The 21,102-nt window shown below is 38.3% G+C and overlaps 2 protein-coding genes across 5 annotated transcripts in view; one reads left to right on the top strand and one right to left on the bottom strand.

The window, feature by feature from the left end:
* The window catches only part of RARS2 (arginyl-tRNA synthetase 2, mitochondrial), a 118,043-nt gene continuing 96,941 nt past the window's right edge, over positions 1–21,102 (bottom strand). The window contains exon 22 of the mRNA XM_060283882.1: positions 1–2,634. The gene's annotated coding sequence lies outside the window, so the exon portion shown is untranslated. The remainder of the gene's footprint in view (positions 2,635–21,102) is intronic.
* Positions 1,628–21,102, top strand: part of SLC35A1 (solute carrier family 35 member A1) — a 26,936-nt gene continuing 7,461 nt past the window's right edge. Inside the window, exons 1-4 of one of the 4 annotated variants that reach the window (XM_030859460.2) lie at positions 1,628–1,728; positions 5,814–5,988; positions 17,289–17,448; positions 17,637–17,789. In XM_030859460.2, coding sequence (XP_030715320.2) covers positions 1,713–1,728; positions 5,814–5,988; positions 17,289–17,448; positions 17,637–17,789 — 504 coding nt within the window. In that variant the 5' untranslated portion in view covers positions 1,628–1,712. Of the gene's footprint in view, positions 1,729–5,813; positions 5,989–14,071; positions 14,265–14,923; positions 16,626–17,288; positions 17,449–17,636; positions 17,790–21,102 lie in introns of those variants that run through there. The other 3 variants (XM_030859463.2, XM_060283886.1, XM_030859462.3) reach the window with 3 other exon arrangements.

Here is a 21,102-nt window from a genome sequence, read left to right on the forward strand (position 1 = left end):
TGATAGAATATTTTTAATTTTCACAATTAATTTCAAGTACACATATGAATTTTTGTTTAAGTGTACGTATAAGAAATACACAGCATGGAACTGAATAATTCCATAAGTGAGAACTGTACCAATTACAGGAAGAGGTGATCAGCACCAGTGAGCACACATACACCAGGCAGAGGGAAGATCCAACACTGTTCCAAAGTGAGATTAATCCAATGTCTGACTATGTAAACTGTGATCACCTTCTGTGAGCCCCTTCTGATATTAATGTGATGCTAATAAGGAATGAAAAATATTCCAGTAATGTAGACTATATATCTATATCTATGTATATAATGATAAGACAATGGTATATAACATTGACCACCCAAACCTTTAAAAAATCATTTTGGAGAAAGATCATGCCATAGAAGGTGTAGGCTGCTGGGCATCTCAGAATCTTGTACCCATGTTCCTGTAAGAACTGAGGTACTTACATAGTATTTTTAATCCACATATCTTGAAGACCATTCATTTTCCAGAGAATTATTTCTAACATCGCTTATGCTAATTAATATGCTTCAGTGAACGTGGAGATCATAGCAGTTGAAGTAAATGCCTGTTGATATGTCTAATGTTTTCGGAGCCCTTTCGTTGTGCGAAGATCATGCAGTTAGCATGTCTGGCTAGGTAAACATAATGATAATGCTGACGATGAGGACACAGGCACAAGACTTCTGAACAATATGTAATATAAACTATACAGTAAGTCTCCTACATACGAACGAGGTCTGTTCCGAGAACATGTTTGTAAGTCCAATTTGTTCGTAAGTCCAACAAAGTTAGCCCAGGTACCCAACTAACAAAATCGGCTATAGAGTACTGTAATAGGTTTATAATACTTTCACACAAATAATACATAAAAAACAAGCAAAAAATAAAACATTTGAAACCTTATAGTACAGTATCTTGAAAAGTACAGCAGTACAGTACAACAGCTGGCATATACGCGCTGGCATCAAGTGAACAGGCAAGAAGAGTTACTGACTGGAGGAGGGAGAGGAGGTGGGAGATGGTAGAGCTGAAGGATCGTCAGCAATAGGAGAGGGAGGGCAAGCTGCAATTTCACTCACGCCTGGGGTTGATGGAATGCACGTTCGCATCTTTGAAAGTTCGCCACTTGAAGGTTGGTATATAGGGGAATTACTGTAAGTTTAAATAAGAGGTAACAAAGGAGTTTCATGGAAGTTACAGAAGTTGCCAACGCTGTCGAAAGAAGTTTCTGTTACTTTACGAGTTCTTGGAGGTGCTACAACAGCTTTGCCAGGCACGAATCCTTAAGTCTAAGCCCAATTCCTATTTGCCGCCCAGTCACCTGGTGAGGACTACAGCTCCCAGAAGGCAACGCTCCGCTCCCTTCCTTGACTCCTGCTTCCTTAGCCGGCCGGGAGTTGTAGTTTACAAGAGAGCGCCTTGGAACCGAGTTTTACGCACTCGTCAACATAGACTGGGCGGAATAGGCCTCTCCTCCATCCGGATCCTCCCGTTTTCCGCAGCCTTCCGATTCATTAGCCTAATCTTTGTGCTTGGCTGGGCGGGAATCCGTGGCTGGTCGGCCGGCGAGGCGCTCTAGGCCGAGCGGCTTTCGTCTCTATGACCCCAGGAGGCGGTCCCCGGTGTCCTGCGCAGCGCGCGCGAAGGGGGCGCGCGTCAGTTCCGCGCGGTGCTGTCGGGGAACCATGGCTCCTCAGAGAGGTGAGGCCGGGGGCTGCTGGGACTGGGGACTTGGGACCCCGCGGGGGGCGGTGGCGAGCGGGCGTCAGCGCTGGTCTGCACCTGTCGGCAGCCGGCCATCCTCCGCGCCCGCGGGGCTCTGGGGCCCAGGGGCCAGGCCGGGGCGTCGGGCAGCAGGAGTTTGTGTTGAGCCGCTCTCGGGCTTGAGCGCGCGCCGCCGCCGCTCGTGGCAGTGCGGGGCAGCCAGCCTCCCACTGCGGCTGCCTTCCTCGCGGCGTACTCCGCGATGGACAGTTCGGCGGCCCGAAACTGCGCCTGCCTCGACGAGTTGGCAGTGGGTGGGAACCGAATTCAGACAGACCCGGCGAGGGGCCGGGGCGCAGGTGCGGGGCTGGAGACGCATCACCCAGCGGGAGGCAGGATCGGTTTCTGTTCTGGCCGGGGTCACCGCGGCTGCTGTCTCCGCTGCGCCTCCTGCCCTAGGATGCACAGAGGCATAAGGGCATGCTCCGGGTGCAGAGCCTAAGCAGCGGCTGGCCCACGTAACAGCCACTAAAAACATCATTGGGGCATTAAAATAGCATTGGAGCCCTAACGAGGTGGAGAAAGCAGTCGTTAACAGAGTTACTTCCAAGGAGAATGTTGTATGTTGTTAGAAGGAATACTTTGATATTTTGCCGGAGGGGTGGGGCGAGATCCACTCCCCCGCCCCCTTCCCCAGGGATAGCACATTAGAGTAATACTGTTTGATGACTAATTGCCATTTCGTGAGGGTGAGTCTGATTAACTCCGCAGCACTTCTGCTTTGCTGAGTCCGGTAAGTAAGTAAGGACGAGAGCTGAATTTCTGAATGGTAGAGCAGTAGCTAGGAGAGGTTGGGCAACACTCTTTCTCCACCCTTCTTTCGTAGAGCTCTTGGCTTTACCTCTGAATAAAGTTGAGCAAATATTTAAAGAATAGCTTTTTGCATGGGTACCAAATTATTTTCCTGGTTGAAGAGGCCACGTTTATTATTCAGGCCCTGCCCAGGGGGTACTGTCTGTAGTTGCATATGCTTCTCTTATTTGCTTTTCAAATAAGCCCAACCTTAAGTCTTTTTGTAGCAACACAGGAAGTAAAGGGAAAAAAGTAGAATTGTTTTGATAACTGACATAAAATGGGAATAGCGAGATTAATGGTGAAGGCAAGTTCAGAATTACATAAGTCGAATCATTATCTGAAATAGTTGCCACAATTTACAGATTTAGGTTTACTGCCAATACATATTTGCTGTGCCTGGATCATGTTATAAATCTTATATATGCCCACTAGAAATGTGTAATACAAAATTGCAGTTTCCTGAGCTTCCTGATATTCACAAAGGATTTATTTATCTGGGACTTAATGAATTTCCAGGTTCTCAGGTGTTACAAATAATGTCTCCTCTAAAATATAGTAAAGTATAACTGAGCAAAAGATTTAACTCCACACTGTAAATTTCATTTGGGGGGCATTTTCCACACAAAAACAGATACTGCGTGGGAGCTAATGGGAACTTTGTGAGAAGGAGAAAACAGTGCTGATGTGCCAGTGTGCCCACTCAACAATGCAGTTGAGTTGTGGACTTTTTTTTTTTCTCGTGGTGGAGCCTCTGGGCATGCGGGGTGGAACCCACGCCCCCTGCAGTGGAAGCGCGAAGTCTTAACCACTGGCCCACCTGGGAAGTCCCTGTATGGACTTTTGATATTACCCTGAAAAAAAACTGAAATTGCTAATAATTGAACTTTCATATTGGAGAATTAATGACTGGAGTGAAGAAGATATTTTGATCTAATGGTAAGCTGAAATTAGAGAAAATAATGCTTAAAAAAGCATTAAGTATTTTTAAAAAGTTTATTATATGTTTTAAAAGTGGTATTCTATACCAAAGCCCTATATGTTATACAAATATCTAAACTTATTTGTTTACGCTTCTATTTCCATCAGTAGTTATTTTCAAGAATATCATCTATATTCCCATTAATCACGATTCTAAGAGGTGTACTTTCAAAGTGTTAAACATTCACTATGTTGTTTTGGAATCAGGAACCTATATAAGAGCTAAAATAAAGTAGTTTTTAGTTTGGCGATCCTAACATCTCTTATTTATGAAAGTATTGATAATCTAGGATATGGGCTGGTAAACTTTTTCTGTTAACAGCTGATGGTCTCAGTCATAACTACTCATCCTGCTGTTGCCCGGCAAAAAAAAAGTAGCCATAGATAGTTCAGAAACAAATGAGCGTAGTTGTGTTCCAGTAAAACGTTTTTTATGGACACTGAATCTGAATGTCATATAATTTTCACACATCCCAAAAGATTAACGAAAAACTTTTTTCCAACCGTTTAAAAATGTAAAACTATTCTCAGCTTGCAGGTCATATAAAAATGAGAGGAAATGTAGGTTGCTGACCCCCGATCAAGAAGATGGGAAATGCTTTCTCCTGTACTGCTGTTTATTTTTTAAGTTTTACATTTCCTCCTGTGTAGGAAAGTTTTAGAGCAAGCAAAGTATTATAGTAATCTCCTTCAATCCCTTTTACATTAACATTGCTTTTTGGGTCCTCAGATCTATTGGAAAGAAAGTTTAGGCGGAGAAGCTCTATTTCTTCTATTTTACCATATTACTTTTCAGTTAAGACCTAATGTAATTTAAAAAATCTGCCTGAAATTTACAAATAATTCTTTAATTCACCCAGGGAAAAACATTTATATTGAATAATCTGTTTCCTAGTGAGTTTCTACCTTACCATATAACTTATTTGAAACTCCTACTTTATTTTCCTGTGCAAGTCACCTTTGAATTGTGGTTAGGCTGCCAAAGTGGTGAACAAAAGTGTACATAGGGGTAATGTAGTTACAGTAGCAGCCCAGAGTTACCCCCTGTCCCTCTGGTTCTTAACCCAGGTTGTCAAAGTATGGCCCATTGGTCAAACCCAGCCTATCACTTGTTTTTGTATGGCCTATCAGCTAAGAATGGTTTTTACAGGTGAATGTTTGTAATTAATCTGATGGATCCCTAACTTTGAAGACCAATGAAGCAAAATATCACCCACGCACCCCATAGAATTCCCTTCTTCTCAATACTGTAAAGCATTGTACTCAATAATTATTATATTTTGAATTTTTCCAATTAAATATAAATTAAATGTGAAAGTATATTTTCTGTCTTGTCACCTAAGTACCTACATGATATCCTTGATTTTGCCTTGTGGCCTAAAAAACCTAAAATATTTACTCTTGGCCCTTTACAGAAAAAATTTGCTGATCCCTGTTTAACATGTGCCTTAGATTTGAAAGGTTACAGGTAGCTGGGGATGAGAGAGGTGTGAAGTGGGTAAAGAAAGTAGACATAGTTTGAGCATTAGGTGATGGTAGTCTCAGAGCAGGGCTGGGAGTATGGAAGGAGCCCTGGTACACCGGTGCTTGTGGTTTTATTGAAGGTGTTGGACCGGCCCTGGCACCTGAGTGATGACTGCTGCTCAGATATACTTGCAAGAAGTTCTTAAATTGAGTGTTCATAAGTTGTGTATATTTCCTGGATTTCAAGTTTTACAGAACTTCATTCTTAATACTCTTTTTTATGGTGTTATGAATTATCTTTCTTAGAATGCTATGAAATGAGAGGCTGGATGTAATTTGTTTTTTATTATGATGAAGTTCTATATTATTTTATCACTCCGTTATTCCTTTTGTTTTCTTTCTGCTGTCTCTCTATTTAGAACATACATTGCAGTAATCGTTTTCATCTTGCTTTTGTGTTTTGCTTTCACAAGTATCAATTATAAAGATATATAAAGTATGTGATTTATAACATCCTAAACTAGAGTTAGTTATGCCATATAACCTTGCACTTAAGCCCTCCCCAGGAACAAAATCTATGCCTAACCAGTTGATACTTAAAGTCAGCTGTGTTTTGTGTGTGTATGTTTGTTTCTGTTCATGTAGTTGGAAAATACTGTTTAGAAATAAATTTTTAAACGTATTTTGTGCTTGAAATTGAAGGCATTTTGAGGTATAACACTGCTTAACTTTTATATACATAATATTGTCTACTAAATAATATCTTTGTTGCACGTATTTTCCAGAAAATGTCAATTTATTATTCAAGTTATACTGCTTGGCAGTGACCCTGGTGGCTGCAACTTACACCATAGCTTTAAGATACACAAGGACATCAGACAAAGAACTCTACTTTTCAACCACAGCCGTGTGTATCACAGAAGTTATAAAGTTATTGCTAAGTGTGGGAATTTTAGCTAAGTGAGTATAAATACTTTTTAGTGTGTTAAGTTATTAATTTTTTACTCAGTTATGTTCTTTATCAGAAGATTCAAGCTACATCTTTGTATGTTTGATTGCTTTAGAGCAGTCTTCCTCAACTCAGGACAGTTTTGCTCCCTTGGAGATATTATTTTGGTTGACCCAACTTGGGGGATGCTACTGGCATCAAGTAGGTGGAGGCCAAGGGTGCTGATAAATGTCCTACAATGTCCTGTCCTCCAGGACAGCACTCCATAACAAAGAATTACCCAGCCCCACATATGAGTAGTGCCGAAGTTGAAGAATTCCACCCTAAAGCAGGGGTTAGCAAACTGTGGCCCATTGGCCAAATCCAGTTTGCTGCTTATTTTTGTTGCAACAGAGACAGTATGGTGGCTCACAGAGCCTAGACTATTTACGATTTGGTTCTTACAGGAAACATTTGCTGACTTCTGTTGTAGAGGAATATTATGATAATAATAGTTATCATTTCTTTTTTTTTAAAGGGCTTCAAATGCTTGGCTTATTTATTTACATTTATTTATTTGTATTATTTATTTATTTTTAATTTATTTATTATTTATCATTTATTTATTTATTATTGATTGATTGATTGGTGGCTGGGTTGGGTCTTCATTTCTGTGCAAGGGCTTTCTCTAGTTGTGGCAAGCGGGGGCCACTCTTCATCACAGTGCGCGGGCCTCTCACTATCGCGGCCTCTCTTGTTGCGGAGCACAGGCTCCAGACGTGCAGGCTCAGTAGTTGTGGCTCACAGGCCTAGTTGCTCCGCGGCATGTGGGATCTTCCCAGACCAGGGCTTGAACCCGTGTCCCCTGCATTAGCAGGCAGATTCTCAACCACTGTGCCACCAGGGAAGCCCTAGTTAACATTTCTTGAGTGTTTCCTGTATTAAGTGTTAGGCACTGTGCTAAGTGCTTTTCATTAGTTATCTCATTTAATCTTTATATATTTTTTAGGTTAAGTACTATAATTACCCCTATTTTATCTATACAGCATCTGAGGTTCCTCCCTTGCTATACTTTTACTATGTGGCAGCACTGGGTTTTGTATCAGTAACATCCTATGAAAATCGTTTTAGCCAAGGATGCAGTATAAGAGAGGGTTAAGAATAGGGGCTTTGGAGTGAGACAGACCTAATTTTAGTCCTAGACTCATTGGGATTATGACTTTCCACGTATTCCTTAACTTCTCTGAGCTTTAGTTTCTTCATTTCTTCTTTTCTTAAAGTTTATGTTATAAGTCTTCAGTCCTGCCCATAGCCCAATAGTTTTATGCTTGTCTGTTTTCATTTCCCACATTATATTATTCATAGACTGGAATACTTTAAGTCTGATAAAAATCAGATGACTTTCTCACCACCAATAAAGAAATATATGCAGTGAGTTTATGGGGCTGAAAAGGGAAATTCTAGACACTGAGTCTATAAAACTAGGGGTCAGAGTCCATTCAAGACAGGAAAACAGCCATAGTCTGTGGATGAGAGAAAAACAGCAACAAGAGACAAGAGAAAATGAAACAACAGGAGGTGAGCTTTGGGTTATGTTGTATAGTTTCTTCATTTCTTAATTGGAGAAAATAGGGTTGTGAGAATTAAATAAAATCTGGTAGGAAATTACTTGGGGAACGATTTATGAGATGGGGACCCATCTGGGTCATGTGGGTGGGTGAATTCATCTAGGTTTCAAGATGTGGGCTGGTGAGAGTGGGAAGTAGTGAGGAATAGCATGTATGTAGGTTTAAATTACATTTAAACACTTTAAAATTTCATTTAACAAATATTTATTAAGTGATTTCTGTGTGACAGTTTTATCATAGGTGCTGGATATACAGGTATGAATGAAGTAGATATGGTTTCTCCTTGCTTGGAACTTAGTTTCAGTGGAAGAGACCGAAAATGAACTAGTAAACACACACATTATTACAAATAACCATCAGAAAAAAATACTCTAAAACTGGCTTGGGAAAGGAGGAAAGAACAGAAAATAACTTGAGACTTGATGGTGGAAAGCTTTAATAGAAAATTTGTGTTTAAAATTTATCTTGTAGGCAGAGATACTGTGGCAGCCTAACTTGTTAGGTTGCAAGTAGGGTAAAACCTCAGACCTTTCACAGCTTTTTACTTAACAAGATCCATTTTTAAGGAAATTTGGCTTCCACTATTCTGCATAATGTCAGGTAAAGGAGGGGCTTTACTGTACCTTTAAAACTTTAAAAGGCAGTGTTCCAAAGGAAAAAATCTGCTTGAAGCTCTAGAACAACATCCATATAACAATTTAAGCGTTAATAAATTAATAAAATCTTAGGGCTTAACTTCTTTTAAAACAAAAATGGCGGTACTGGAAAAAGGGGAATAGGGGAACACATTTCTTCTCCTTATTCCCCAGCTTCCTTAGGGAGAAAAAATCATGACCCAGGAATGAAATAGGGCTGTCAAGCATGAAATCAGCTATTTTAAACTGTAAGATCAGATCATGGTTTTGTTGTTTCGTTAACTGTTAAGACTTTAAAAACCAATGTGCAGAAAAGCAATGAGGCCTTTGGTTTAACTCAGCAGTTGGGCTAGTGTCCTGCTAACCTGTCTGCATGACTTTTTGTTTTACTTTGATGCTTTTTCAGCTTTGCATTGCTTGCTATTCTTAAGTTATTCAGTGTTACGGATATGATCAGTTGTAGTTTGTTTTGTGGAAACGTTTTTGGAAATTATATCAAAATATTAATGAAAGCAGAAAAGTTTCCACGAGTTCACCAGACAAGTCCCAATAATGGTGTTGAAATAGCAACAGTGTGGAAAACTAAATACTGTACTTCATCATCATGATTATCACCAGTAATCACTTACTGTGTATGTCACCTGCATAGTGTAGAGGCTCTTTTATGAACATTTACCTGCAGAGTACACAAGACCAGGGACAGTCAGGACAAAGTAAAGTATTATGACACAGAGTTTTGGTGGTTGGCATTTGACACTACATGGCTAACAAGAATTGGCTGTGAAGAAGAATCATTTAAAACACAGCGAGTTTCCAAGTGGAAAAAGCACTGGAAAATCATAAAGCATGAAAGAAGTGAAATGCATTTGAAATTACTGGATTTTAAAGCAAATGTAATTTTTATGCAGAAACATGTTGGCAAATTATCATGTTCTTATTCAAAACACATTGGTAGAATGGAATACCTGCTATTCATAACAAGAAAATATTTTATTTCTTGGAGCAAAGGGGTTACTTTTAAGAGGCATCTGTGAAAAATGTTAATCTCTTGGAATGATAAAAGAGTGATAGAGAAAGGAGAATTTTACCCATGAGGTCACAGGTTGATAGCTACGGAATGAAATGAAAGGATATCGTGATTGCATCTTCAGCTTCTTCAGCAATATGTCATGAGACAATCGTTAATGAAACTAAAGCATAGCTGTGTGGGAAACATACCCAGTGAAAATGTTGCGGGCTTCCTCTCTGAGGAAGTACATTTAAACCCAGACCTGAAGATTGAATCGAAGTTGGGCAAGAGAAGAGCAGAGAGAAGGTAAAGAGAACAGTGTGTTTGAAGAACAACAAATCAGTGTATGTGGAGTGCTGTGAGAGGGGAGTGGTGCTAAGATGAAGCAGGAGAGGTCGGCAGGGTATCAAGAGTAATTCTATGGGCCTGTAAAGGATGTTGGATTTTATCTCAAGTGCATTGAAAATCACTGAATGGTTTAAATCAGGGACTAACATGGTGACCCACATTACTTTGAGTTACTTTGTTGATTCCTTTGAGGAGAATGGATTGGAAGGGTATAAGAGTTGGAAGTAAGGGAGCTTATTAGAGCCCAGGGATTGTGGCCATGATGACAGAGCAGGTGATGAAGGTAATGGAATTGAGTTATGTTCTAGAAGTAGAATCTATAGGACTTGGTGATGGGTTTGGTGACTTGATTCTTACTATCTCAGTAGTTACCACAGACACTGAATTACTGAATACTGAACTTTTGCTCCTAGAGGAAATACAGGGATAGGTTCCTGTGAGCCTCTGGTCACAACATTTTCATCAACTGATCACTATATAACCATGTTTCTGTTTAAAGACACCTTATTTAGTACGTATTGTTGACTCATTAGCATTGAACTCAGGGCCAACAGCACTATTAATCATGCTCGCACAAAGCTTATCTAACATGTATTTTCTCCATAAGGCACCTCACAGCTTTCTTGCACTAAGGGACACTAGCCAGCACTTTAGCACTATTGCTATAATATATAATGTTATAAGTTGAAATTGCCTTAGAAAAATCAAAGAATAATGCTTCTTTGGGGGACAGTTGTGAAAAATGAATTTTTGAAAACCTAATGAGCAGATATCTAACTTCTTTTCTTTAGAAAGCAAGTAACTACACTCTGGAATACCAGCTGTTAATCACTGTCAAAATATGTTATGTAAAGTGCCAAACATCCTCTTTTAAGATTGCAGCAACTAAGTTTGCTGCCTTCAGACATTCAGGATTGTTGCTGTTGAGAATGGCAGGCTGCCAGAGAGTGAAGGTGTTAAGGAAACATTCTTCCCCGTCTCCCCTTAAAAACAGGTGAGGGAAACATGCAGGTAAACACAGCTAATTTTCATTTCATTCTCGTGCCACTGCTTTAGCCTTAGCTATTATTTCATCTTCTACGGTGAGAAATCTTAGGTTGAGGGAAGTTTTCATTTGCCAAAGGTACCTTTTCTAGAAAGTGACTGGCAGTGAGGATTCGAAGGCAAGTTCCCTGATTTCTAATTTTCAAATTATAAGTATTTTAGAACAAAATAATTGAGCTGTTTTGTGATTAGCTAGGGCAAAGATAAGCATTTAGTAGCATTGTTAGACATTTCAGTAATAGCAATAATTTTATTTTTTGTTTTTTCTCTTAAGTTTTTATTTCCAAATGTTAAATTTTACCATATTCTTTTTTTTTTTTTTTTTTTTTTTTTTTTTGCGGTACGCGGGCCTCTCACTGTTGTGGCCTCTCCCGTTGCAGAGCACAGGCTCTGGACACGCAGGCTCAGCGGCCATGGCTCACGGGCCCAGCCGCTCCGCAGCATGTGGGATCTTCCCGGACCGGGACACAAACCCACGTCCCCTGCAGCGGCAGGCGGACTCTCAACCACTGCGCCACCAGGGAAGCCCTAAATTTTACCATATTCTTGATTGCAGTGTATTTGTGTGGGTGTATATTGTTTTTATGTTTTGAGAGCAAGTTTTACACAAGATGCCCCTTTGTCCCTAAATTCTTCAGTGCCTATTTTCTAAAAACAAGGACATTCTCTTACATAATAACAGAATATCAAAATTGACACATTAGTATTGATACAATACTGTTATCTAATTCATAGACCTTAGATAATTTTGTTGCCCACTGATGTCCTTTAACAGTAAAATAATCACACTTTACAGTAGTATTATATCTCTAGCTGCCTTTAATCTGAGACAGTTCCTCCATCTTTTTTTCTTGTCTTTGACATTGTTGAAGAGCATAGTCCATTTAATTTGTAGAATGTCCCACAGTTTATGTTTATTGATTGCTTTCTTATGATTAAATTTAGGGTTTTGGTCAGGAATATCATAGAAATGATGTGTCTTTCTCAGTGCAGTGTATCACGAAGCACATAATATCCATTTGCCCCATTACTGGTGATTTAACTTTGATTCCTTGATTAAGGTAGTGCCTGCCAGGTCTCTCCAGATAAAGTTACCAATTTTCTCTTTGTAACTATTAAGTATCATGTGGAGAGAATCTTTGAAACTAGGTATATATCCTCTTTCTCATCATTTTTATTGTTCTTTGATGTTGCCAAATGGTAATTTCCCAGTTCCATCATTCTCTATACATTTATTGGTTGGCATTCTACTCTAAGAAACTTTCCCTTCTCTCCCTCTTCCTCTCTCTCCCCCCTACGTGTCCTTCTCCCTCTCAGTGTAGATTCATGGATTATTTTATTATATTTGCTGGAATCCATTATTATCATTTATTTCGATGCTCAAATTGTCCCAGATTTGGACAGTGGGATCATCTTCAAGGTTCCTCCTGTTTCTTTTCTTTTCTTTTTCACTTACATATTTTCATCCATCTTTGAGCAGGTTCTTTTTAGCATAGCAAGATGTTCATAGCTTATCTTATACTTTCCCTGCCCCAATCCCAAAATCATACATTTCTCTAAGAAGCCTTGTTCCTTTTTTCCCAAAATGGTATTTAGAAACCAGAATCTAGACATGAGGTGTGCACATTGCTACTGGGGGTATCATAACTTCTGGGCCCTTTCAGTAGCCAGAGCTAGGTAACATGTATGTGTATACATACATACCTGTCTGTTTCTCTGTTTCTGTATATATGTGTTTGTGTATACAACTATGAGTAATATATTATTTGATACCTGCAATTCTGATCCAGTACCACAGAGTTCATTGCAACTTTTCCCTTTTCCAATGGTGGTGAGTTTGACTTCCATTATCCTCAAGATATTTACTTATTTGCTCAGTCCTAGAATACATAATAAGTAGACTCAGAACTTCTAAGATACAGCTGTGAAAAAGCAAACCTACTAACTAAAGTTCAGTATTTGTATGTAGGTTTTTTTTTGCCTTTAGTTTTAGAGCATATAGTAAAAAGCCTGTGTCTTAGAATACTTGGGTTAGTTCTATTTTTCTCCTTCCGTGTAATTTTGGTATTCATTAAAAAAACTGACAGGGTTGTTTTTTCTTTTTTTGGTTTCTGTTTGTAATTAATTTGGAGTTTTCCACCATCCTTGTTGATTTTACTTACAATTTCTAGTAATCTTTGGAATATGAAATTATACTTGTTTCAATCAAAAGTTAATTTAGAACTGCAAGGAAAAAAAGGGGAGTGTGTGGAAGAATTAATGAATGGCTACTTTATTTTGATAAATAAGGTTTAAGGTTTATACAGTCTGATTGGGGAGTTCGATTACATGCATTGTGTGTGCATACAGTTTACACTGCTTTGCTTTTTAACTTTTTTTTCACTTAAATGTTTTATCTTAGAGATGGTTCCATGTCTGTACATAGAAATCTGTCTCATTCTTTTTAAGAGCTGTGTGGTATTCCACTATATGGATGTATCACATACACCAGTTTCTATTGATGGGCATTTGGGTGTGTCCAGTCTTCTGCTACTACAAAACAAAGATGTAATAATTATCTTTTTATATACACTGCTGTGTACATGTATAATTACATCAGATCACTTTTATATTGAAAAGGAAATTAATAAATCCTATTTTTGGGGAGGGGAGCAGCTTAGCAGTTGGATGTTGCAAAAGCTTTATATGTGGGTAAGTTATTTTTTAAGTATTTGACTAAGTTACCAATTTCTAACTTATAATTCCAGTTGAAACATCAAACAATACATTTAAAAATATTAGTTTTTCATAAAATAATTACTATAACAATTCACAGGAAAATTGCTAGTTAGCTGTATGCTTTACTAAACCCTGTCATAGCTATTAAAATTGATACTTTTGATTTAAGTCTGTCATTTGTGATGTGAAAAGGAAATGAAAACACTGCATGTTGTCTTAGAACAAAAACTTTTTATTGTTTGCTATCCACCACAGCCTGTAAAGACTAAAGAAACCTAGAAGGAGGTGTAAATGTACATACACTTTGGGTGTGTTTCGTAATAAACCAAATGCATCTTAAATCTTTGTACTACTTATCCAGATAAGACTGGAGAAAATTATTTTACTGTTTCATAGTATTATCTAGAATAATGAATGAAGCTCTCAGATACCTATGTCATAGATTATCCAGCCCTATTCTGTTTTTCTTGCTGAGTTTACATTTTGACTGCCTCTTTGTACTCAATGCTATAAGGGGTTTAGGGTCATGGGGAGGAAGTAAAAGTCATGTACCTCATATGATGGGTATTTTTGTCCTCAAATGACCTCATTATTGGTTTTTAAACCTAGCTTCCCAGAATCTTTTATGCGAGTTAATTTTAATTAACTTTGCAGATGATAAGAAATTTGTAAGGGAAATTTAGATTTCTTAAACTCATGAGTAACTTCTGCTGTATTATTCCATTTTGCACAGTGCCTTGGTAACCTAGCCAAGGATTTCAGGCCTCCTAGTAGTTCTCCTCAGATCAGGAGCTGGAAGAATGAGGCCTACTTTTGACCAAACATAGATCAGAAAGAATTGGTTTCAGCTGGTTGATAGGAAAGTTGGGGGGGCTGCAGCAGCGGAATCTCTCTGCAATCAACATGGAGCGTCAGCATTCCTTGAGGTAACAACAGGTTGCACATGGATTCTATTCCAGTGATAAAAATCAAAGAGTAAATTTAATGGGACAGACTATATCTAAAAAAATTAGTGTATGCTTTTTGATTATACACACGTTTTCTCTTATCTCACAATGTCATTTATATAATTAAATTCAATAAATTTGTTTTTAACAAAAGGTACTCATTAAAGTGCTTGGGATTTGATTTCCAGAAAATATCAGAGCAGGAAAATGGAAGAAAAAGTGGTCTTTGGTTTTTATGTTTTTTTAGTATTCAGAGAACACTATTCAAGGCTGTAGTATATTGAGAATTGATCATTTATCTTTGTCTACTTAACAGTAAAACAAAAGGATAGATGATTACTAATGTTTTCTGGAAGATATATTGCTATTACTTTTTTTAACTTTAGTGAGTAAGACTAAGTTTTAGAGCTGTATTCTTATTAAATATATTAAATTAAGCAAGATTTAATCTAATACTGAAATAATTTATCTCCTCCTTTAAAACTTTCTGTGCGGTAACATTCCCCTATATTCTTTCTTATACCTCCTAAATCTCTTTCTAATATCATTAATTATTTTGAGCTTTTGTTTTTTTTAAAATTTCTTTCAGCATTCTCTGCTATTTTTTGCAACTTATTTCAAAATATCTTGTTATAATTATATAATATTGATATAATTCTAAGGTACCATGGTGAAGCTTGAGCTTTCCAGTAGTTAGCATTCTGGTATACCTTGGCTTCTCTTATATCTACATTAGAGAAGGAAGCAGAAAAAGATAGTAAAGTCTTTCTGGCAGTGGAGAAGTAATAGTTCCTAAGTATCCAATAAAAAGGATATAGCCAGAAGAGCCAAAGACCTGAAGGTTAATCTGGACACACCATACTCTACTCGTTTTTCATGTTGAAGGAAAGGAGTACTCAGATTGGCTGGTGATGTCTCGCAGGCCCTTCATTTGATGTGAAAGCTGAAAAGTGGGAGAAGAGATAAAAGTGACAGGGAGAAAAGGGACCTCAGCAGCCTTGATTATTGGTACAGCCATGGTTAATAGAAGAAGCTGTTAGATCCTTAAGCAGCCTGTATTCTAGCAGAGCAAAGAGAGCCAGTGATAAAGAGATCAACTCTGTTCTCTGGATAGGCAGAAATTCATTTGATACCATTGAGGGTTTAGAGTATCTCTAAGGAGTGGAGGTAAGATGGCATTGCCCATAGCTAGGGATTAGGGAAGGGATAAGTGGCTACTAAACTAGAGCTTGAGGAATCGTATGTGGGAGATAAATGGACATGGAAGGAGGTGGACTGTGAAAGATAGGTACAAACAGGTACCTCTCAGTAGTTCTTTAGGGAGCCACTCTGAAGATACATTAGTATAGAAGTCAGCATTTTGGAAGGGCGTTAAGTAATGATATAGTAAAAGCAGTGTCCTGTACTTCACACAGCCTGTAAGATTTATGTCTCTGCCATCATGTTTCCTAGTGAGAATTATGACAATAAAGAAAATGTTCAATTATATCACCTTGTTAAAACGGTTCTTTGAGTTGGACCTCTGTGATTCTTCTTTTTCATTTTAATCTTTTTTCTCTTCAATTTTATAATTGAGGGAAAACTTTGAGAAATTATTCTTTATACTCTTTTAAGAGGTGGAGAATTATATAGAACATCTTAGATTTGTGTTAAAAAAAAGAATGGTAAATGGGTAAAGGGCCAACCTTCAGCTATCTGGAAAACTCTACAATGCAGACTTTCCCAGTAATCTTCTGGCATTCTCTCCCTCTTCTGCATGGAGTGTAGAGTCGCCCTCCAGGCTGTGTGCATTACTTTTCAGCATGTAGCTTTGGCAGCAAAGTATGGTCTGTAACTAAGAAGGGCATCTTTTGTTTCTGTGGCCTAGGCCAAATTTCCTGTCTTAATTATTTTCTTGGGGGCTGGAGTGTTCTACAGTGGATAAGGCATGGGTAGTTAATTAGACATTATGGACTCTTTGCTCCTCCTCAGAACTTGGTAATTATTTTTGCACTATTTAAATATGAAAATATCCAATTAGTGACTGTTGATTCTAATGTTAACCCAAAATATAGAGGCTCATTGTGAGTTGAAATAGCTCCATCTTCCCAACGAAGTATTATGGTCCTTTTAAGGATCTTGTGAGGGGCAGTTAGGAGCCTTTTGATGTAGCACTTTTTTTTGGTGTTAATGCTTATAAAAGTGTTCTTTGATTTGTATTTTCAGGAAATAAGTGAGCTGATTTACAACAGGGGGAAGTATGAGCCAGATTAGCTAGTTCCTCCTGAGGAACAATAAGAATACTTAAGAGCATGCATCAATCAATATGCACTCAAGTAGTAAGCTTTATGTATGTTCCAGGTACAGTTTACCTTACTGATATTAGTAAATTATTCAGATTTCCTGCAAAATTATACAGATACATACTTGAATTTTATGAGAATATGCTTATTTAAAGATTTATTGTCTGCCATATTGCACTAACACGGAATTAATTTACAAATAATATTGACCTGCATCACTCAATTCCTATCCCAAGTAACTTCTATAACTACTAACGCTTTTTTCTTTTGTTTGCAATTAAAATCTATTGTAATTTTAAAAATTAAAAAATACATATGCAACCTGATTAATCTAAAAAATAATCTGGGTGAACTTGATGCAATGGCAGTTAAAGTGGCAGGGATTACATTAATTTTTTATAGGTAATATCGGCAGTTCTGGTTTCCTGGTACTCTCATTGTTTAATATACTCAAAAGCCCCTGAAACTTTGACCAGAGGATGAGGGTGGTAAACCTAATTGTCATATTTTCCCAAATGAAGATTGTAGTTGTTTTTCTTTTATGGGGATGCATTGCTGGTTTGCTTCTTTTAATAAATCTAAAATCAGTTAAAAATTCTAGAAATAAGTATCAATGAACGTAACACAATGTAGCTATCCTATGTGTGACAGTATCTAATAGAAAGGATGATCTTTCATTTTCTTCCTCATCCCTTCTCATTTCCCCTTTTTGTTTTCAAAGAGAAACTGGTAATCTGGGTAGATTCAAGGCATCTTTAAGAGAAAATGTCTTGGGGAGCCCCAAGGAACTGATGAAGTTGGGCGTGCCTTCCTTAGTGTATGCTGTGCAGAACAACATGGCTTTCCTGGCTCTCAGCAATCTGGATGCAGCAGTATACCAGGTAGGTGAAGTAGATGATAATGGCAGGCGCAAAATCTTAAAAAATGTTTTCACGGTGAAAAGATGTTTTACTAACCCTTTATCAAACTATTGAATATTTTTCTCTACAGCTGTGTTCATATCAGAAATAATACATTTGTGTCAGAGTCTAATGTAAACCGAGCTGATGAGTTCATTGTTTGTTGGTAGGTGACGTACCAGTTGAAGATTCCTTGTACTGCTCTATGTACCGTTCTGATGTTAAACAGGACGCTCAGCAGGTTACAGTGGATTTCAGTTTTTATGCTGTGTGGAGGAGTCGTCCTCGTACAGTGGAGACCAGCCCAGGCCACAGGCGTCGTGGTAAGAAGCTAAGTGCTCACTGTAGCTAAACGGGAACTTTCCAGAGTCCTGAGCACTCCACACAGTCACACAGAAAAGAATGGAGCATGATTCGTAGCCTCTGCCATATAGATACGCCTTTTTCCCCTTAGGGTGATGTTATTGTCAAGGAGAGTAATACCTCCGGGCTTCCTTTTCGAGAAGAAAGCATATGCATAAACTATGTTAGAGATGGATGGTATCTCAAAACTCCATATAATGCAACTCCTTCGTTTTATGGATAACAGAATTGAAGTCCAAAGAGGTGAAGTCACGTACCCAGAGTTGCACAGTTAACAGCTAACCTGTAACTCAGTTGTGCCAACTTCCACAGTGTCTGTGTTCAAAACTTCTAGGCCTCTTTTAGACATTTTCTCAGAAATACTGGGCAGAGTTTTCCCTGTCTAATTTTCATGTTCTCCCGCAACTCACAAAATTTTTTATCATTTTGCACATACATCCACTGTCAGCAGTGGGTCTTACAGAATAGTGTTTTTCCCAATAACTGGTAACTACAATAGGGCAAAAAGTGCCTTTACTTCTAACTTTTAGTTGAAGAGTTAAATGTTAAGGTATATACCTGATTTTTTTTTTTTAATATATTGTATGCTTTAATTGGTTATTTTCCCAAAGAGAAGTAGGAAGTGGAACTACAGTAAAGGACCTGAAGGTCGGGAGCTTCCCTCTGCAACTGCACAATCTTCTTTAACTCTTAGCAGATGAAAGACCATGGTGCTCTTAGGAGTATAAGGCAGCTGGGGATGTATGCAGAGCTTGTGAAAGTAGAAAGCTCCTTTTTAGGTAGTTACTTTCTGGCCTCGTGGAAGAGTTTTTTCCCCCAGAAAGTGAGTTTTAAATTAATATGTATTGTCTTTACATGATGTTTAAACGTGCTCATATTCTCGGTGACATTTCAAAACACTGATCAACTATGCACTGCACGTATAACTCAGATGTAGAACTGTAAAGAATTTGTTTGGGAAGTAAGGCAAACACTTAAAAGTTAAATATGAACTTCCAGTAACACCCTACACCTTTAGAAAAGGGTCACCTCACCTAGGTAATATGTGTGAAAAGCTTAGTAAGCTTAGTAAGCAGAGTATTTTACTTTTGGAGCACTCTAGAAAGTTCTTTCATATTTTAAACAGTGTAGCTTCCTGTAACTGCCTCTCATTGTTCCTTGTTCTTGTCAGAGTAACTCAAATCCCTGCTAACTCCATAGGATGAGCCTTTGAATGTTTGAGAACAATGTTGCATCTCCACCCTCCCTGTCTTTTCTTCTCTCCCACTGAGACAATCTTGTTGTTTCTTTCTATAATATGGCTTCTGGAGACTTTATGATCCCTTGCTCGTGCCCCGGTATTGCCTCGTATTTCTTTTCTAGGTGCATTTATCCGTTCTTTTTCCTCAGTGTGTCCTAAAAGTTCACGCTGTCTCCAGATAATGACTGAGTGGTGTGAGGTGTAGTTCGCTAATTGCCTCCTTTATTCTGAATACCAGAGACTTGTTAAATCAGCATAAGGTTATATTAGGTTTTTTTTTGGCTGGAAGAGGCTATCCATTATATAACTGATTATACAACCACATGTAGCTGTTTCACACGAATACAGTTTGTCTCAGATGTGTTTTGTGCTGCGGGCTTCTACATGCAAAATGTGTTTATATTTATTAAGCCCATTTTGTTAGCTTTGGGTTATTGTTCAAGCCTTTGAGGACTTTCCAGTCCTTATCCATTATTAGCTTTTTCTTTGAATGTTATGCTTTCTACAGATTTGACACCTATGTCTTCTGGGTCTTCTCTGAAAATTTTAGACAGGACAGGACCAGAGCTGTGGCTATACCTCTAGACTCTCTTTAGCTTGACTTTTTTTTTTTCCCCTTGCTTAAGAAACATTCTCTCTCACAGTTTTTATGGGTCAGGAATTAGAGGGTGCCTGAGCTGGCCTCTTTTAGACATTCTGGCTTGAGGTCTCTCATAAGGTTGCAGTCAAGATATCAGCTAGGGCTGCAGTCAACTGAAGACTTGCCTAGGCCTGGAGGATCTGTTTCTAGGATGGCTTATTCATATGCCTGGCTAGTTGATATTGGTTGTTGGTCTAGCTTGGTTTTATTCTGTTAATTAGCACTTTGCTATATGAGCACTCACTTAGCTATGAATAGAACTACTGTTATCCTCACTACATTTCTGTCTTGTTCACAAAAATATTATGCAAATCTGTCAGATTTCTTGCTAAACATTATCTCTATGGAATTCCCCTCAGCACTTACACTAGGAATTCTTTCAGTAAGAAAATTTGGTAAGTCGTATTCTTATGGAAGCCACACCATTTTCTTGTGATGACCATTACACTCTTGATGGTTTCTTCAAAAGTTCTCCAAGTCACCTGTTGTAGCATTTCGCTGGTATTCAGTAATAACAACAGCTGCAGTCACGTGTCACACTGGATACTGGCAGTGTTCTAAGCGCTTTACATACATTAATTCACTTATGCTCACAGCCACCATACGAGGCATGTATTTTTATTTCCATTTTCTTATGAGGAAACTGATAGGCAAAGAAGGCTAGCAATGGCTCAACCCTGCTTGGATCCAGGCAGCATGGCTCCAGAGCCTGTGCTCTTGGTGAGTGTACTGGGCCGCCTTACAGGTCTCAAGCCGCTGTTTATAATTTCTGCAGATTTTCTTTCCCTCTGCCTTTTTGAAAATCAGGACAGTATTTGCCCAATGCAAATTTTCTGGCATAGCTTCTATGCCCTATTATTCTTCAGAGGTAACAGTGATCAGTACCTTGATTTGCTACTATTCTTGGTCAAGATACTTCTGAATTTATTTAGGTAGGTGTTCTCACAACAGCAAACCAATGTCTTGGACTTCGGTTCCCATTCATTCAAAGTCATTATTCACAGAGAAAATGGAAACTAGGTTTGGGTAACTCTTATTTTCTTGCTATCTAACAGCATGTCATCTAGCCGAAGAAGCATACTCTTTTCTTCCTAAACTAAACATACTTTAAAGGCCTTCTTTAAATTTTGCAAGCCTCCATTTACACTGTTTTCAGTTTTTTGATACTAAAACTCCTGGTCCGTTCCTCTTGGTTTTGTGTACTGTAGTTTTTTGTTTTTTTTTTTAGTGTTCCTATGAGAATTCATTGAAGATGCCCTTAATTAGTAACACTGATTTCTTTCTTTACTGTTCATTAGAATCTCATTCTTAAGAAACTCTTACCCTATTAACCCATCTTCCCAGTAGCTATGGAATTGTTTTAGGTTTTTGAATTTGATTTATTCAGGACTGG

Source organism: Globicephala melas, chromosome 14 (genome assembly GCF_963455315.2).
Source record: "Globicephala melas chromosome 14, mGloMel1.2, whole genome shotgun sequence".
Lineage (NCBI taxonomy): Eukaryota > Metazoa > Chordata > Mammalia > Artiodactyla > Delphinidae > Globicephala > Globicephala melas.